We start from the raw sequence: 19,373 nt of genomic DNA, 5'->3' as shown, positions 1-19,373 counted from the left end.
GCTCAGTTCTATGACTGTGGCTCAGAGGACTGGACAGGACCTTCTCTTAACTCTTGCTCCTTAGTGAGGACCCTGGATGGCAGTCCTGTATTCCCTTTGCATGGTTAACTGTGTCAGCCCTTGCCATTCCTGGCCAATATGCACCCCAGACCTTGTCATTTAGTTGCCCTGGAACTCTCTCTTCCTCGGAGATTTCCTGATACAGCTGGAATCCCAGATTCTTCAGGGACCATAGTTGGATAGAAACTAATGCTGGACATATGGGAAAAATTCAGGTAGTTGGCAAGACTGGTGACTGTGGGAAGGTGAAAAGTCAAAATGAATTTACTTTTGAACAAATTATCAGACCCACATTTGAGGCTCCTTTCTCTTTCTTGCTTATTTACTTATTTATTTAGTACAGGGAATGAGCCCAGGGGTGCTTAACCATTGAGCCATATCCCCAGCCTTTTTTACTTTTTATTTTGAGACACGTTTTCACTAAGTTGCTTAGGGCCTCGCTAAGTTGCTCATGCTGATGTCGAACTTGGTGATCCTTCTGCCTCAGCCTCCCAGATTGCTGGTATTACAGGTGTACACCACCAGACGCAGCCCTATTTATCCCCTCTTTCAACTCAGGTCTCTGGTCCCTTCAATAAGAAGAAAACAGATCTTCTAGGTCTGTAACTCATTATTATGATGAAACTTGTCATTATTTCTTTTCTGGGAGACTGATAATTTCTTGACTAAGGCATACTTTCCAGACAGTAAAATACATAAATCATAAATGTATCTCAATGAAATTTTACCTACTTGGTAGGCTGAAAAATAACCCCAAGAGATATCAGGTCCAAATCCCTGGAACCTGTAAATGTTACCTTATATGAAAAAAAGAACTTTGCAGATGGGATTAAATTAAGAATGTTTTTTTTTATTCATTGTACACAAATGGGGTACAACTTTCGTTTCTCTGGTTGTACATGAAACAGAGTCATACTGTTTGCATAATCATACATGCACATAGGGTCATGATATCCGTCTCATTCTATTATCTTTCCTTCCCATCACCCCCTCCCCACCCCTCCTTTTCCTCTATACAATCCATTCTTCCTCCATTCTTGCCTCCCCCCACCCCCTATTATGTATCATCATCTACTAATCAGAGAAATCATTTGACCTTTGCTTTTTAAATTAAGGATCTTTAAATGGGGAGATTATTCTGGATTATCCAGGTGGGCCCTAAATGTAATCAGTAGTGTCATTATGAGAAAGAGAAAGAGATTTGACTTCAAAGACAGAAGACAATATGAAGACTGAAGCAAATGGTCTGCTGTTGACTTTGAAGATGGAGGAAGGGGCCATAGGCAAGAAATGCAAGACTGCTACTCTAGAAGCTGAAAAGGCAAGGAAATGGAGTCTCCTCTGTAGTCTCTCATAGTCACAATGTGACTTTTGCACATTAGGGTCCGCCCTGATGACACCTTAATTCTGGCCCATTGATACTGATTTCAGACCGCTGACTTCTGAAACTGTAAGAGTAATTATGTATTATTTTAAGCAGCCAAGTCAGTGTGAATTTGTTACAGTATCCATAAGAAACCACATCTGACCCCCTGCCCGGATGAAGATATTGAACAGTTCTATCTCCCCCCGCCCAAAATTCCCTTGTGTTCCTTTCCAGTTAGTAATTCCTCAAAGAGAACTATCCTATCGACATAATTTCATTCTGACCAGGAGCACTTTGATTTTATAAGGATGTAAGAGTAAAATGGCAAAGGAATGCACCTCTAAATATGGAGTTTCCAGTCCATAGGAGAGATTGGTGGGAGAGATAAATTGCAATCCTTACCCACTCTCACTATGCACACTGAAATAAGTTTCCTAACCAGGCCTTTCAGTTAGAAAGTAATTATCAGATCTCTGAGTGAGGAAGTGGTGGTCTATTAAGTAAGGGTTGTAGCAGACAAGATGGTTTACCAACTCAATAGCCATTTCCCCCATTCTCCTTGTGGGCAGAATCCCCAATTTTAAGGTACTCCATCCTTCTCCTGTGTGCCTTTAAGTCAGCCATGGTCATTTCATTCCCTTGACAGTGACTGCTTTAGTTATAGGCATGATGAAATTCAGCCCACAGAAATGTGAAGGGAAGTATGCTGGGAAGATTCCAAAAAAGGTTTCCTGAATGATAAAAATAAATACAGGAAGAGAGGCCTTTCCTCCTTTTGAATATTGCCAAGTTTTGATGCAATGCTTGAACTGCAGTGGCCACCTTGTGACCATGAGAATTACTGAACAACAATGCTGAGGGCTGTAGATCAGAAAGATGGAAAGAATCAGGATTTTTTATGGCATCGTTGAACTGCTGAATTAGTTAACTCCAAAGCCACTCATTCCTGGACTTACATGCAAGAAAACACATTTCCTTTGTTAAGGCAGCTGAGTTGGAATTTTCTGTTATTTCAACTGAAAGCAAACCAACAGACTCAAGATGTAGACAAGGGCATTAGCTCAGTTGGGAAGGATGGAAAGGAGATAGATGGAGCAAGTCATAAAAACAGAAATTTCCTGCACTATTCTAGGTGCTGAACAAAATGGTTATGTCTGTGTTCTAAGGTTGTTAACAGTCTTGCTGGATATAGAACAGACATTTAGAAAGACAAAAGGGCATAATACAGAGAAGACACATGGACAGAGCTAACTTAGGTACAATTGTGTGGCACCAGCCACTTCCCCGTGATTATTAGTCAGTTTGGATTATCCAGGGTTTCTCAGATTACTGCTTTTTTCTAACAAGGTTGAGTGTCTGTTTTGTTCTATACTCTCAGCAGGTTACCTTATTTTTTCAAATGTGTGAACCTCCCACAACCTACACACATACACACACACTTTAACACTACTGAGGATTGAGGATTGAACACAGTTGCACGCTACCACTGAGCTATGTCCCCTGCCTTTTTATTTTTCAAAAAATTTTATATTGAGACAGAATCTTGCTAAGTTGCCACAGCTAGCCTTGAACTTGAGATTCTCCTGCCTCAGTTTCCTGAGTCCATGGGATTACAGGTATGCTCCTACTGCCCCCAGCTCCACCTATATTTTAATTCCTATTAACAATGGAAAGAATGATAACTGCAGGACACTGTGCTGAAATGCCTTACCTTATTTTCTCATTGCAGCAACCTAGGTACTACCAGGGGCGGTGGTGCGCACCTGTAATCCCAGAGGCTTAGGAGGCTGAAGCAGGAGGATTTTGAGTTCAAAGCCAGCCTCAACAACAGCAAGCCCCTAAGCAACTCGGTGAGACCCTGTCTCTAAATAAAATATACAAAATAGGCCTGGGGATGTGGCTCAGTCGAGTGCCCAGTACTAAGGGTTTTTTTTTTTTTTTTTAGTTCAATGCCCAGTACCACCCCCCTAAAAAAAAAAACCTGAGTACTACTTCAATCCCCAGTACCACCCCCCTAAAAAAAAACCTGAGTACTACTTCAATCCCCAGTACCACCACCCCTAAAAAAAAAAAAAAAAAGAAAGAAAGAAACAAACAAACAAAAAAACCTGAGCCCTAGTATCCTCATTCTGCTATGAGGAATTGAGGTTCAGGAAGACTTGTTCACAGTCACACAGCTGATAGGTGAGGGAGTCAGAGTTCAACCCTAGGATCATCTGACTACAAAGCCTGCATGTCCTGCCCCCCCCACTGTATTACTTACCTCTCCTCCTTTATTTTTTTTATTCCTTTTTTCCTTCCTTCCCTTCTTAGAGAAAGAGCTAGAAAACATGTCTTTCTCTACTTTCCTTCTTTAGTTTCCAAGGAAAATAACAAGCATCCCAGAGAAACTGTTGTCATCAAGACATTTATGGATATTAGATATGAGGGACCGAGAGGGATGGAACTGTGAGAAAAAACACTGGAATAATAGAATGGAAGGGTATCTGCAGTATCCACACATTTTATTTCTCTCTGTCAAAGGAAAGATGAGAATGAACGTTTACTACATACTAAATTCCAGATGTCAGTGGAATGGATATCAAACACCTAAGTGGATGTACACTGGAGCAAACAACACATATGTATTATAGATGTAGATTATAGATGCAGAAACCATTCAGCTCAACAAACTATATGGTCATTCATTCATCCAGCAGATATTTATTGAACACTTACTATGTGCAAGGTACCAATTTTATTTATTTATTTAGGCAGTGTTTTAGTTAGCTTTTTTGTCACTGTGACCCAAAGTCCTAACAAGAACAACATAGAGGAGGAAAAGTTTATTTGGGGCTCACAGTTTAAGAGGTCTCAGTCCATAGATGACTGACTCCATATCTCTGGGCCCAAGGTGAGGCAGAACATTATGGCAGAAGAGTATTGAAGAGAAAAGCAGCTCAGGACATGGAACAGGAAGTAGAGAGAGCTCTGCTCATCAGGGACAAAATGTATACTCCAAAGGCACACCCTCCGTGACCTACTTTCTCCAGCCACAACCTACCTGACAGAGTTACCACCCAGTTAATGCATATCAGTGGACTAAACCTTTGATTAGGTTATATCTCTCATAATCGAATCATTTCACCTCTGAACATTCTTGCATTGTCTCACACATAAGCTTTTGGAGGATACCACATATCTAGATGTGTAGATGGTACTGGGAATTGGACCCATGGGCACTCTATCACTGAGCTATATCCCCAACCCTTTTATTTATTTATTTATTTATTTATTTATTTATTTATTTATTTATTTATCTATCTATCTATCTATCTATCTATTTATCCTCAGCCCTTTTAAATTTTATCTTGATACAGGGTCTCGCTAAGTTGCTGAGACTGGTCTTGAATTTATGATCTTCCTGCCTCAGCCTCCCAAACCACTGGGATTACAGGCAGTAGCACAGCATCCAGCTTCTATTTCTTAACTCTGAACTGGAAAGCAGTTTTTGGACAATAGCACATATAATTTGAAAAATATCTCAAACATATGTTATCATAACTTCACCTAGAAGACTGCGGGAAAGATAGAGATAAGACAAGTTATATATCTTCAAAGCACTCAGGTCCAATGTGGGGGTGGAAAGATTGGGAGCAGATGAATAAAAACAAATTATTATCCTTCCAGGCACGAGCCATAATCTCTGTAGAAATCAAATATAAGAATGTGAGAGAAGGAGAGGTAAATTTTGATCAGATACAAAACTGTATATTGTAGTCATTAGAATGATTGATAACATCTAAGTGGTCTTTGAAATCATGAGAGTGGATCCTCTAAAGGGAGGGGAGAGGGAGCAGAGAGGTGGTGAATGAGAAGGGAGGAGAGGAGAGAAAGCTCTTTAAGAGAAGGGCCACATTTGGGGAAAGCATGACAAAACGGAGCCAGGGAAGAAGTCAGAAGAACATCCAGAGGAATAGGAGAAACAGAATAATACAAAGTCACAGAAGCCAAAGAAGAGTTTCAGAGAAGAGATCAAGTCTGGTCTGAAGCGCTGCATTCACTTTGCCCCAGGTGAGGATAGTAGAAGCTCAGCCTTGTGTTGGGTAATGTTGGGAGAGGTCTTTTCCCAAAGTAGCCACTGGGCGGCAGTGGTGGCAGCAGCAGCAGCTGCAGCTGTAGCTGTAGCTGTAGCTGTGTTCAGGAACAAGCAGAAAACTCACAGAGTTGTCAGGTGAATGAACTCTTGCAGAGCTAAGAAGGCCTGAAGCAGTAGAGCAGGAAGCTGGCTTGGGCTTGGTGTTTCCCCTTGGCTGTTCACCAAGCCTCGAGTCAGACTTGATCTCCTCTGAAGAGGACACATTCATCCCTGGAAGCAAAGTAATATTTTAAAAAGTTTTATTGATTTGCAGCATTTTATGGCTTACAAAGAGTTTCCATGCCTAGTAACCAATTCATATTCAGAAAACTCCAAAACATTGGTATGAGTATCCCCAGTTCACTGGTGTGGGAACTAAGTTATAAAGAGGTGCTCATGGTCACACAACTAATAAGCAGAACAAAATTTTTTTTTTCCTTTGGTACCAGGGATTGAACCTAGGCATACTCAATCACTGAGCCACATCCCTAGCCTTTTTAAAATATTTTATTTAGAAACAGGGTCTCGCTGAGTTGCTTAGGGCCTCCTTCAATTGCTGAGACTGGCTTTGAACTCACAATCCTCCTGTCTCAGCCTCCCAAGCTGTGTGCCACCACATCCAGCCAGAACAAGGATTTGAACTCAGGTCTGTCTAGCTCTAAAACCTGGGCTTTTTATGCAGTATCACAGCAGTCAGCTGTCCAGGACTCAGATTATCACTATTACTCTACTCCTGCTTTTTTTCTTTTTTTTTTTTTTTTGTAATGGGGTTGAAACCCAGGGTGCTCTATCACTGAGCTACATCCAAAAGCCCTTTCAATCTTTATTTTAAGGAAGGGTCTTGCTAAATTGCTGAGGATAGCTTCAAACATGCAGTCTTCCTGCCTCAGCCTTGTGAGTTGCTGGGATTGTAGGCATGTGCCACCTCTCCTGGATCACTCCTACATTTTATTCCATGTGCTACCCTACCACAGGGCAGGATATTCAGGTTTCCCCTATCCAGATTTCTAGGCCTTTCAAGAGATCTAGATTCCTGATTCTAGAGTCTCTTTTTCAGCCCTGCCTCCTCTCAGGATCCAGCTAGGCAACATTCTTAGAACCTGAGGATCAGGTTCAGAGTTCTCATTGCATTCTAGCTGCATTCCAGTGGCTTCTCCTCAAACCTACTCACCCCTCCCCAAGATCACTGCCCACCTCATCTTCAGAGTCCTATAGACTCAGTTTTCCAAGGGTGCCTGAGACAATATACTTAATGAAGCCTTAGTTAGCTTCAGGAACCCGACCACAGCTGCTGAAAATTCAGTGTTCCCTGGCATTAGGCTCTCAAAAATCTAGGCTTCTCTCCATACCTTCTCCACTACATTCAGACTAGGGTCTCTGAGAGTGATCAAGAGAGATGAGGCATTGTGGAGGAAGGGGTAGAGTATGTAAAGGAAGTTTATTGGCTAACATCTGTAGGGAGGTGTGAACTACCTCCTTGCTACTTCCTCTTACCTGTGCCTTAGATATCTCAAATTTATAGGCTGAAAAATGAACTCCCCATCTTTCCCCAAAATTGCTCCTCGCACCGCCTTACTGCACCTGTCAGGAAGACCTCCATTCTTCCAGTTGCTCAGACCAGAAATATTGGAGTCATTTCTCATTCTTTTCTTTCTCTCACATCCCACATCAGTAAATCTTGTCTCTCCTTTCATAGTGTATCCAGAATCTGACCACTTCTCACCACCTCTGCCACTCTGGTCTAAGCTGTCATCATCTCTATTGCCAATAACCTCTTGCTTGGTCTTGCCTGTGCCCCCAGCCCTGCAGTCTATTCTCAACATGGAGTTGGCCAGTGAGCCTTCTACCATGTAAACAAGGCCGTAACACTTCCATCCTCTAAACCCTTAATGTCTTTCTGTTCTCTCAGTAAAAGCCAAAGAATCCTAATAATGGCTTCCAAGAACCATCATGATCTGGTCTCTGCCAAACTCTGACCTCATCTTCTACATTCATCCTTCCTCACACTTGGTCTTTATTCAAGCCACTCCAATATTTAAAACAGCAATTCTCTCTTCCTTCTTTCCTTTCCTATTTCCCTTCGCTCCTTTATTTTTCTTTACAACAATGATTGGAATCTATATATTTTACTTATTAATTTTATTGCCCCCCAGTAGTATGTAAGCACCATTAAGTTGGGAGTTATTGTTTGATTCTCTCATAGTGAACTGCCAGTCTATAACTGAACCAGGCACAGAGAAGGCTCTCAGTAAATATTTGTTGATCCTCTCCTAGAAAATGACCCAGTAGTAGCTTAGAGGGGCAAATAAGGACAGCAATTATGTCATAGATACTGGAGTTTGGTCCAAAGTCTCAAATCTTGATTCTACCACTAATTAGCATAATACCTCAACTATCTGCACCTTAGTTTTCTCCCTTGCAAAGTAGAGACAATAATATAACCTATTTCAGAGAGCCTGTGGGGTCACTAATAAGTATGAAGTCCTTAGAACAGTGATCAAACATAGTAAGACTATATATACATTTGTTATAATTATATTTATATGGAGTTAAGATGTATATCAGTAGTTCCAGTTTTCTAAAACCTTTCAACCCATTGTCTTGCAGTTCCATGTTAAAATTCTTGTCCCGTGTTTCTACTCACTTCCACAGACTTATATGATCTTTCTGTAAACTGGGCTGGCTTTTCATCTGCAAACTTGGATATTTCCTTGTGTACTCACAATCATTTCGAAGCTGTTAAATAGTAATCCCATTGGGGCCCAGTTTCCCAATCTGTATGCTGAGTGGGTTGGACTAGATAAATCGCTAAGGGCTCTTCTGTCTCTTGACAACCTCCCAGGATGGGACAGGAGGAGAGTCAGGCTCCACTTTGAGCCCCGCCCCCTTGGATATGCCCTCTGTCTACCAAGGGGGAAGGGTGACAGACTCAGCTGGACTCAGCCTCAAGGGGAAACAGGTAGGAGATTTACCAAAGCTCTTGGGCAAGGGTGGCTCTTGGGCTGCAGGCAGGTGTTTGGCGATATCAGAGGCAAGTAGAATACAGAGAACTGGGACCATGGCAAGAGGAGAGGTGAAGGCACTGTGGAGAGCGATGACTCTCTTCACTGGGAAACAGCTGTGATGATGACTTAGGAGACAATTTGGGCTTGGGCATCTTTCCACTTTGGGTAGTACTGATTGGCCTCCACATTCTTCAGCTAGCCAGGCTCTGCAAGACAGAGTCAGCTGCAAAACAATAACAATCCAAGCCCACTGACTGCCCTACTGAGCCCCAGCACTGCCTGCTGCTCACCACTCCCTGGGCTGGACCATGAAAGCTCCCAAAGGGGCTGGACTGGCCTAAGTTGCACCTGGATGTACTCTCCCAGCTCTCCTCAGTGCTTCAACCAGTGTTCTCCCTGTCCTCTGCTTTTTCCCCCTATTTCCACATTCTTATTGGTGCATTATAGTTTTACATAATGATGACATTTGTTGTTACATATTCGTACATGTACACAATCTGTTCTCAGCCTTTTTTGCCCCATGTCAGGACTGGGAGACCAAGGAAATCTAGCTACCCACAATTTCTGCTCTCTCTACCTCTAGGGGACCATGGCCAGAACAGAGTTCTCGCTGTTCAGATCTCTAGGCCCCAGCCCAGGTCCTGGAGTTGATGAGGTGGAGCTGGATTGCTGGTTTGATGAGGAGTTCAAGTTCATTTTGCTGCCTGTGAGCTACGCGGTTGTCTTTGTCCTGGGCCTGGGCCTCAATGCCCCAACCCTCTGGCTATTCCTTTTCCGCCTCCGACCTTGGGATGCAACGGCCACCTACATGTTCCATTTGGCATTGTCAGATACTTTGTACGTGCTGTCACTGCCCACCCTCGTCTACTATTATGCAGCCCGTAATCACTGGCCTTTCGGCACAGGGTTCTGCAAGTTCATCCGCTTTCTCTTCTACTGGAACCTCTACTGCAGCGTCCTGTTCCTTACCTGCATCAGTGTGCACCGCTACCTGGGCATCTGCCACCCACTGCAGGCACTACGTTGGGGCCGCCCTCGTTTTGCAGGCCTTCTCTGCCTGGCAGTTTGGTTGGTCGTAGCTGGCTGCCTTGTGCCCAACCTGTTCTTTGTCACAACTAGCATCAGGGGTGCCACCATCCTGTGCCATGACACCACTCGACCTGAGGAGTTTGACCACTATGTTCACTTCAGTTCGGCAGTCATGGGGCTGCTTTTTGGCTTGCCCTGCCTGGTCACTTTGGTCTGCTATGCACTCATGGCCCGGCGTCTGTATCGGCCCTTGCCGGGGACTGCGTACTCGTCTTCTCGACTCCGTTCTCTCCGCACCATCACTGTGGTACTGACTGTCTTCGCAGTCTGCTTTGTGCCTTTCCACATCACTCGTACAGTTTATTACCTGGCAAGGCTGTTTGAGGCTGACTGCCAGGTATTGAACATCGTCAACGTAGTCTACAAAGTGACTCGACCCCTGGCCAGTGCTAACAGCTGCTTGGATCCTGTACTTTACCTGCTTACTGGGGACAAATATCGACGCCAGTTTTGGCAGCTCTGCAGTTGTGGTGGGCCCCAGCCCCCCAGAGCTGCCTCCTCCCTGGCGCTGGTATCCCTGCGTGAGGATAGCAGCTGCAGGTGGGCATCCACCCACAGGACAGCAGCTGCCCTATCCTTAGAGCAGAGCGATTGTAACAATGGAAGCTGGGAAGTGAGACAAAAGGGGGTGAGTTTAGGGCAGAGGTGAGGGAACCTATAAGTGACACTTGATAGGGTGCTGCTGTTGCCCTCTCCTTTTTAGCTAAGGACAGTAGCAGTTGTCCTTCTGCCTCTACTTCTTTTTCCTTGTTTCTCTACCTTCCTGGGCTCATTGGTCCTATTTCTTGATCCTGCAAGGCTCCCCCAGATCTCTTTCCCCATGTCCTCCCACAGCATGCATTTTTCCAGCTAGACTAGAGCCTTCAACTAGAGGGTGGAGATGGTGGGGTAATCTCAGGATTGGCCTGATTTATCTCATGGTGATAGCCAGAGTCAGGAAGTAGGGGCACTGGCATATCACATATGCCATATGTGCCATGTGTAGCAACCACACCCACTTCCTGGTTCCCCCTCAAAGACAGGATGGTCTTGCCTACCAAGGTGCTGAAATAGGGTGCAACCCCAGGCAGCCTGCAAGCCAGGGCCCCACATGCAACAGGAGGCTTGGCACTATTGAACTCGTGAGCAATCATGAGGTAGAGACCTACCATGGGGTGGGGACCCTGAGGAACCTCAGGGGTCAAGGCCCAAGTTGATAAGAGCCTTTGGAACAGGAATGGGATTGGATCTCCTTTATGTTGTTTGCTCAGAATGCATTTGATAGCTTGCTTGTACTTAGTGAAAGGGAGAATGGATGGTTCAGACGAAGAGAGAGGAGCTCTTGCATCTATGTGAATCTATAAATTCCAGCACTGAGGGGTAGAGCAGGTTTGTACAGAGGATGAGGTGGTGACAGGCATTGACACCCAGAGCTGGCTCTTCACATTGTCTCTCACTTTCTCTAGCTCCTGTGCCAGACAAATGATAAATCTGTCCTCAATTCTTTCAGATCAGGCTTTAGGACTTTGAGGTCAGGGCAGGGCACTGGGACTGGAATGGTCCCCTCAGAGTTTCTCACCCATTCACTCCTCCCCTCCCCAAGTGCTGTCTTAGCATTTATAGGTTTATAGGATTGGGTGGGATTATGGAATTTGGGAAGTTAACCTCTTAGCTTTGGGAAATAAGTTTCTGGGTAGGCATTTGTGAGAAGGCTGAGCTCACCCTTTTATGCCCCCTCCCTCTGAAGTCACCTTCTTGCGTCTTTGGTCTCCTGAGTCAGACCCTGGCTTTGCCTTTCTTTCATCCCACCCTTGCTGACCTTGTCTCTGATCTCTTGTCTAGCAATACCAAATTGTTATTGATTTCTAAGGAATCTCTCTCTCTCTCTCTCTTTCTCTCTCTCTTGAGAGAGGGGGTAGGGGCTGGACTCAGGAAAAAATTATACAATGCCCCTGTATCTCCTTTTTCCATTCTTGAGGAGTATCCTCTGTCTCCCTAGATATATAAGACCCAGGATCCTGCTACCCAGGATCCTTCCATTAGGATTAAATAAACTGGCCTCCACTTCTTACCAGTCTCCCAGTCTCATGGCTGCTGCCTTGACTGTTGCTACCTTGACTGAGCTCTCTCTCTTTTATATCTGTGGTTGAAACCTCCTTGCCTATTATCTACCTACCCACCAGCCCCACTCAGTAAAGATGCTCTCTTTATTGTAATTGATTCAGCCTCCTCCATTTCATCAATCTCTTTAACACCCATTTGCTTAATCAAGACTAACTGCCTGGACTTTATGGTCTTTTTTAGCCTGTTGCATTTCTAGCAAATGTTCCATAGCAACTTGTATTTTCCACCTTCTCAAGGTCAATTCCATTCTACCCTTCTAAGAGTTACCTTGCCTCTTGAAAAATTGAGAAGATCTAATACCTCAACTTCTTCATTCTTCATTTACAATAATTCTGCTTCTATATTCACCTTGCGTTTCTCCCTTTCCCTGTTGTCTCAGAATAAGAGGGAGTCCTTTTCATGTTCCTTTATCCCTCTTTATCATTGTCAGTCTCTTCTACCAATAATTTCATACCATTTTTAAAACCAACCCCCCAAAAAAGCAAAGCATACCATTGATACATTAACCTTGCCATCTCTACCATTCTAGTCACCTTTATTAATTTCCTTGCCACATTTCTTTTTTTGTGGTATTGGGGATTGAACCCCAGGGGTACTTTAACACTGAGCTATAATCTGCAGAACTTTTTTATTTTTATTTTGAGACAGAGTTTCACTAAGTTGCCCAGACTGGCTTCAAACTTGCGATCCTCCTGCCTCAGTCTCATGAGTTGCTGAGATTATAGGCCTGTGCCACCATGTGTGGCTCACTACCATGTTTCTAGAAAGAATAATATAAAGCCCATTCCCTTATCACAGAATCACTCCTTAACTCTCTGAATCTGATTTTCTTCCTACTTTCCTACATTTAGAATAACACATATTACCTCTTAAGCAAGACCCTTAATGATCTTTTCTCTACCTTTGTCTTCTATACTTCACTTGACTGTCTTTCCTGTCCTGTTTACAACTTTTTAATTAAAATAACACTAAACATCTCACCATAAAAACATTAAATTTTATAAGAAAATATTCACCTATACTTTCAAACCCTAAACAGTTTCATTTTTCCATATTTCATAATTTGTCAGTTTGTATACATCTGCCTATATTATAGAAGTCTAATCCTAATGCACATATCACTTAAAATTATTCTTTTAAAAACTGTTCATTGTAAATATCTCCCCCCATTAGTAAAGTCTTTTATGCTTTATCATTTCAATGGCCACATAAAATTACATTCATCCATAAATTATATTTTATTTGACTACTCCTTTATTATTTAAATTTCCTTTATTATGGAAATTTAGGTAACTCAATTTTTCTGTGCTTTGAACATCTTAATGTGTAGGCATTTTTTTCTTCTTCATAATTCTGTCTCTCAGACAAGTTCCCAGGAGTGGGATTACCATCCCAAAGAGTGTGATTGGTTTTATGGATTCTGATTTTCAAAATGATTGCACAAATTTTCGGCGTCACAGTGACATATGAGTGTGGTTCCCTTGCAACTCTAGCATCAGACTTTATTAAAAATATTTTTGGGTGGTTGAAATTAATTTGTTGATTTTATTGCTTTGATTACTCGTGGGCTTGAACACTTTCCCTTATGTTTACTATTTGCATCCTTATACAATTGACATCTTAGTGGTATTCTTATATCTAAATGTAGTCTTTATTTAGCATACAGGCTAACACTTTGTCATATTTGATATAAATATTTATCCCATTCATTGTAATACTTTAATTTTAGTTTCTTATTTTAGCCTCTCAAATTAGAGTCTTTTTCCTTCTGCTTTTCTTTCTCTGATTACTTCCTTTTTATCTCCTTTGTTGGTACCTCTTTCTCCTTTAGTCCCTAAGTGAATAGAGATCTGCCAGTCATAGCATTTTTTTTTTTTTGGACTGGGAATTGAACCCAGGGGTGTTTTACCACTGAGCTATATCCCAAATACATATTTATTTTTTCTATTTTGGAGCAGAGTCTCACTAAGCTGTCCAGGCTGGCCTAAAACTTGTGATCCTACTGCCTTAACCTCCCAATTAATTGAGATTACAGTGTACGCCACCATACCCAGTTCATTTGGGGATGTTCTAATGCCCTTCCACCATTAGATTGTTGATTTTTCTCTTTGAGAGAATGAAACAATTCAGTTCACTCATAGTCCTTGAAAATACCTCAGAGATCATGTAGGGCCTGAGTATTCCATTCCTTTCCAGTTGAGGAAACAGACCCAGAGAGATGACTTGCCCATGACTTACTAAGTTAGTGGCAGGGTAGAGGCTAGACCCCAGGTCTCCTGATTCCCAGGGCTCCTTTCATTTCACCATGCCAACTCAGTTTTAAAACCAATCTTTCTCCCAAGATTCCCCACTACATCTTCAATGGTCCACTGGGCAGTTGCATTTATATCTTTCTTTGTTACTTGTGATTCAAGATATCAGAAATGAAACTACCTGAATCAGTTCTCCTACCCATCTTGCTTATTTCTGCTCATGGCATCTTCTTTCTTCCAGTCACCTAAACTTGAAAAATCCCAGGCAACCTCCACTCTTCTCTCTTCTTATCTCACCAGATTCTGACATTGCTTTCTTTGGTTTGTCTGTTGCTGTTGACGTTCTTTTATGGTCACAGTGCCATTGTTTTAATTCTGGTTCTCTGTTTCCTTCTTGCTGAATGAATGTCATAGGTTCCTAACTGGTCCTTACCTCCCGTCTCTTTGTATACAAATGTATGCTATGCAACATGTATTGCCAGATCAATCTGTTCAAATACTACTTTCAGCCTTTCACTCTTTACTCAAAAGTATTTCATAGTTTCCTATTGTCTGCAAGTCAAAATCATTAAAGATCAGTTGAGTAGACAAAGGGGAATGAAAGGAAGGGAGGAGAGATGGAATAGGGAAAGACAGTGGAATAAATCTGACCTAACTTTCCTCTTTACGTATATGAATATACCATGATGAATCTCACCATCATGTGCATCCACAAGATACTAATTTAAAAAAAACTATAGGTTAATAGCAGAAAGATCAGTAGAGGGAAGGGAATAGGAAAAGGGAGGAAGAGAGGGAAAGGGGAAATTCTGGGGATGGAATTAGAACAAATTATATTCCATGCTTTTATAATTATGTCAAAATGAATCCTATTGTCATGTACAACTAAAAGGAACCAATTAAAAAAGAAAAAAATTATTTTCAAGAGATTTTCCCCAATCTTATTCCCCATTCTCCCTCAATATAATCTTCTCATTTATAGTTAAATCAGTCTTTTTCTTTCTCTCTCCATATATATCTTGCACTTTCTCACCTCCTTACCTTCATTTATCCCTTCCCCATACTTGAATCCACTTGAATCCATCCCTTTCTTCTCCAGCTATCCTTTTCCTACCATGTTTCCTAGGTCAGGCTTACGTTTCACTTCATTTTTTAATCCTTCTCTGCTGAATCTTACCAGCGGTGGCCTTTCTAGTCATTCCTACTGTAATTGTTGTTTGAATCAGTCATTTGGCATTTTTAACATCCTTTGGCATTACTTATACTGTTATCTTATTATTTAAATCTTCACATATGTTTGTCTTGAGTTCTCACTTGTAAACCCCTTGAATAATTGTGATAGAAGGGAAAGAGCATAGGACAGAAGATAAGAAGATCTAAATTGGAGCCCTGAAGTGGGACTCAAGTGTGTCACCATGGATGAGTCACTCAAATTCTCTGAATCACAATTTCATCATCTGTAAAATGAAAATCATAATCTTATCCTTAATTACTTCTGCAAATTATGGTGAGGCTCTGCAAATCTGCAGAGCTAAGCAAATCTAAGCGGTTGTTATTATATCATCCCATTTGCTTAATAAATTGTGCTTGATAAATATTTTATGAGTGATTGCATGTCAGTAATTCAGTTTATTGTTTCTTCTCTTGGGTATATTTCCACTTTAGGATCTTTAAGGAACCCCAAGGAATTAAGGTACTTTAGGAGCAGTGGGACTGAGGAGAGCTTTGCAAAGATGTTTTGAAGGCTATTGGGCCTATCCAGCACCTCTTATAGCCCACTGTGAGGGCAACTTACAATTTGACCAGCCTGAAAGGCTAACCTGGATGGGGGAAGAGGTGGCATATCTAAGTTTTCATATTTCCCATATTTTCTACTCCTTCATCCCATAATCTGCAGATGGCTAGGCAAAGTTATTTGATTTCTCTGAGCTTAAGTTTCATCATGGATAATATTGCGATAGGAATATCTATTTGACAGGACTGTGGGGAAGAGCAATAAATTATGGAGCAATAAATGCAGAATTGTCACTCACGGTCCCTGTGTGTGGAAACCCCCTTTCTGCAGTTTTCAAATTTAATGTACTTGATTGAGCAGCCAGAATTCTAGATTTGGATCTAGTGTTGCTTAGAAGGGATAATTTAAGGTCCTAACAAAAAATGAATCCCTTGGGATTGTAAATGAATGTAGCTACTGTGGAAATCTACTCTTTAGTGATATTCGAAAAGAATTAAAGCTAGCACACTATAGCAATACGTATATACCCATGTTTATAGCAGTGTAATTCAAGATAGCCAAGTTATGGAACCAACCTAGGTGCCCATCAAAGAATGAATGGATAAAGAAAATGTGGTATATATATACAATGGAGTTTTATTTAGCCATAAAAAAGAATGAAAATATGTTATTTGCAGTAAAACAGATGGAACTGAAGAGTATGATGTTGAATGAAATAAACCAAACTCAGAAAATCAAGGGTCTTATATTCACTCTCTTGTGGAAACTAGAGAGAAGTAATAAAAAGGGACCTCATAACAATAGAAGGAAGACTAAGTTGAGGAATGGTATTAGGGGGAGGGAGAAGGGGGAGGATAAGGGGAGATACTGGGGAACAGAATTGGTCAAATTATGCTATGTGCATGTACAAATATGTCATAATGATTCCCACTATCTTGTATAATCATAATGTACCAATAAAAATGAAAAAATGAACCCTTGTTTGTGAGAAGTGGAGGACAAAGAGCTGACCACTGAGAGATGACCATAGTGATGGTTTTGGGGGAATCAGATTGGAACTCTGACATTGCACCAAGGAAGAAGAGAATTTTAGAAAGAGGGACTTACAAAAGTTAGATTTTCAAACCAAACATTTAAATGGGGAAAAAAAAAACATGAGGAAAGTAAACATGAGTATCAAATGCCTCAGAGAATTTAGAGAGGATAAGACACTTAGAAACACTTAATAAAAATACTTGATTCCCTGTCAATCTAGATTTATACATACAAAAGATATTAGCCATGACATTGACTAAAGAGACCAACCTCAAATAGCTTTTGTGATGAAGATCCATCTATGTGCATTTATACTTCTTTTTCACTTTGAGTTCCTATGTGCCTCCACCTCTTTCCAAAATTTTCAGAATAACCCATAGAATGGGTTATTTGCCACAACCTGCAGAGCTGATATTTTTCCAGTATGAGTTGAGATGTGGTTTGTCACCAAAGGAAGTGCAGAAATACTTGAGTGCAACCCAGGAGCCTGTCTATGAGGCAGGCACCTTGGCATATGTTTGGTCACCAGAGCTTATGTATTTGGGTCACTAAGTGGGAAGAGAACAGATGATCCCTCCTTGAGCCAAAGTGTCATTAATTAAAAGGTAGAAACTTTCCAAGAGAAAGAGGTAGATTAAATACTTCTTGGGAATGGCTGGTTATTACTGCCAATTTTGGCAGTTCCACAGTTTGGGGCCCAATGATGTTCTTGTATCTACTCATGGGAAGGAGAAACCATATGTACTTGGAAAACTCAAGAGAAAAATCAGTTGATGTCCCCACAGGGACATCAGACTGATACCACCTGTTCAATTTCTGTTACTTCTCACTGATTTTTAGCTTAGTGCTCATTGTAAATTCCATTCTTTTACTACACTAATAGCCCCCTCTCTTCAACATGAATAAAACATTTCTTTTTGCCCACTCTGAATCTTGCTAGATTCCCTTCTGGAGGCTAGCCATTGTTCTTGTTCTTTGAGGATTTAAGCTAATTTGACTTGTAAAGTTTTTGTCTTTATTCACTTCTCTAGTGATGTTTCCCAAAGCATATTTTCCAAGATAGTTGTTGGTGCTGATAAGTTTTTAAGGAATTGGGTTAATAATGCTAAGCATGTTTCTTTACTTTAGGATTGATATCTACTGTTAATTTCTAAACTGTTAATTTCTAAGAGAGTGTTATATATACTTAGTCTGTTTTCTGTTGCAATAACCAAACATAAGAGACTGGGTAACTTATAAAGGGAAGAGGTTTATTTTTGTTCATGGTTCTAGAGGCTGTGAAGTCCAAGAGTATGACACCAGCGAGGGCCTTATTCCTTTTTTCAACTCATGGCAGAACATGAAATGAAAAACAGGGACTTGAGAAAGAGACAAAACACGAGGGGCAGGTTTGCTTTATAACAACCTGCTCTCAAGATACCTAATACAGTCCTTTAGAATTAACCCATTCTTATAAGAAAGGCATTGATCCTCTTTAATTCACTAATCACTTTATAAAAATCCCACCACCTTTCAACACTGTTACATTGGAAATCAAACTTATTGACCAAAGAACATTTCCCCCAGGACACATCCCAAGAACATTCTATACCAAGATATATTCTAGGGAATACTGCTCTAGCAAGGGGAACCTGCTATCTTGAAACCACTTATTCAAAGGACAGGAGTTTCCTGTTCCCTTATACTTCTTTCTTTCCTTTTCTTTTTGGTGCTGAGATTGAACCCAGAGGAACTTTACCAATAAGTCACATCTTCAGCCCTTTTAATTTTTATTTTGAGACAGAGTCTCACTAAGTTACTGAGAGTTTTGCTAAATTGCTGAGGCTGGCCTTGAACTTGGGATCCTCCTGCCTCAGCCTCTCAAGTTGCTGGGATTACAAGCATGAGCCACTGCACCCAGCCTCATCAGAGAGAGAAAAAGAGAGAGGGAGAGGGAGAGGGAGGGAGGAGGGGGAAGGGGAGGAAGAGGAGAGGAGAGGAGGGGAGGGGAGGAGAGGAGAGGAGAGGGAGGGAGGGAGGGAAGGAAGGAAGGAAGGAAGGAAGGAAGGAAGAGAAAGAAAGGAAAGGAAAAAAGAAAGAGAAAGAAAGAAAGAAAAGAAAAGTTGCTGGAGGCAAATCTAGAGTGCAGAAGCATTTCCAGTAATTTATCAGGTGCTCCATCTTCAAAAAGGGGAAGCCTAACTCCAAATTCCTTAATGCGAACTCTGCATAGAGATCTTTTTCCAGAATACAGTATGGAAAGCAGGGAGAAAGAGTGTCTCTACTGTGGAGAAACCGGCCAAACACTACTTCAGCCAGTGATCAAGGTCACCAGCAGTGATGCTTCATGTTGATAGTATGTATCCCAGCTACAATGTGGTGAAAATGGCCCTTTACTTCTGCAGACTTCCTTTCTAAAAACCCATAACCCCAGTCTAATTATGATGAAAACCAAATTCCAGTAGAGAGGCATCCTACAAATGTACTTAACCAGCATTCCTTAAAATTGTTGAGATCATTAAAAACAAGGAAAGTCTGAGAAATTACTACAGCCAAGAGGAGCCAAAGGAGACATAAGACTTAAAGGAAATGGGGCATCCTGCATGGGATCCTGGAGCTGTAAAAAGGAATC

The 19,373-nt window shown here is 41.5% G+C and overlaps 2 protein-coding genes across 3 annotated transcripts in view; both read left to right on the top strand.

The window, feature by feature from the left end:
• The window catches only part of Pdzd11 (PDZ domain containing 11), a 117,058-nt gene that overhangs the window by 22,552 nt on the left and 75,133 nt on the right, over positions 1-19,373 (top strand). The gene's annotated exons all lie outside the window — the stretch shown is intronic.
• P2ry4 (pyrimidinergic receptor P2Y4) lies at positions 9,138-10,234 on the top strand. The gene is given in 2 exon segments (XM_047537083.1): positions 9,138-10,185; positions 10,188-10,234. Coding segments are annotated over 2 exon segments (1,095 nt in total).

Source organism: Sciurus carolinensis, chromosome X, assembly GCF_902686445.1.
Source record: "Sciurus carolinensis chromosome X, mSciCar1.2, whole genome shotgun sequence".
Classification (NCBI taxonomy): domain Eukaryota; kingdom Metazoa; phylum Chordata; class Mammalia; order Rodentia; family Sciuridae; genus Sciurus; species Sciurus carolinensis.
The sequence above is the reverse complement of the archived record's forward strand: the minus strand, read 5'-3'. Positions and strand labels throughout refer to the sequence as shown.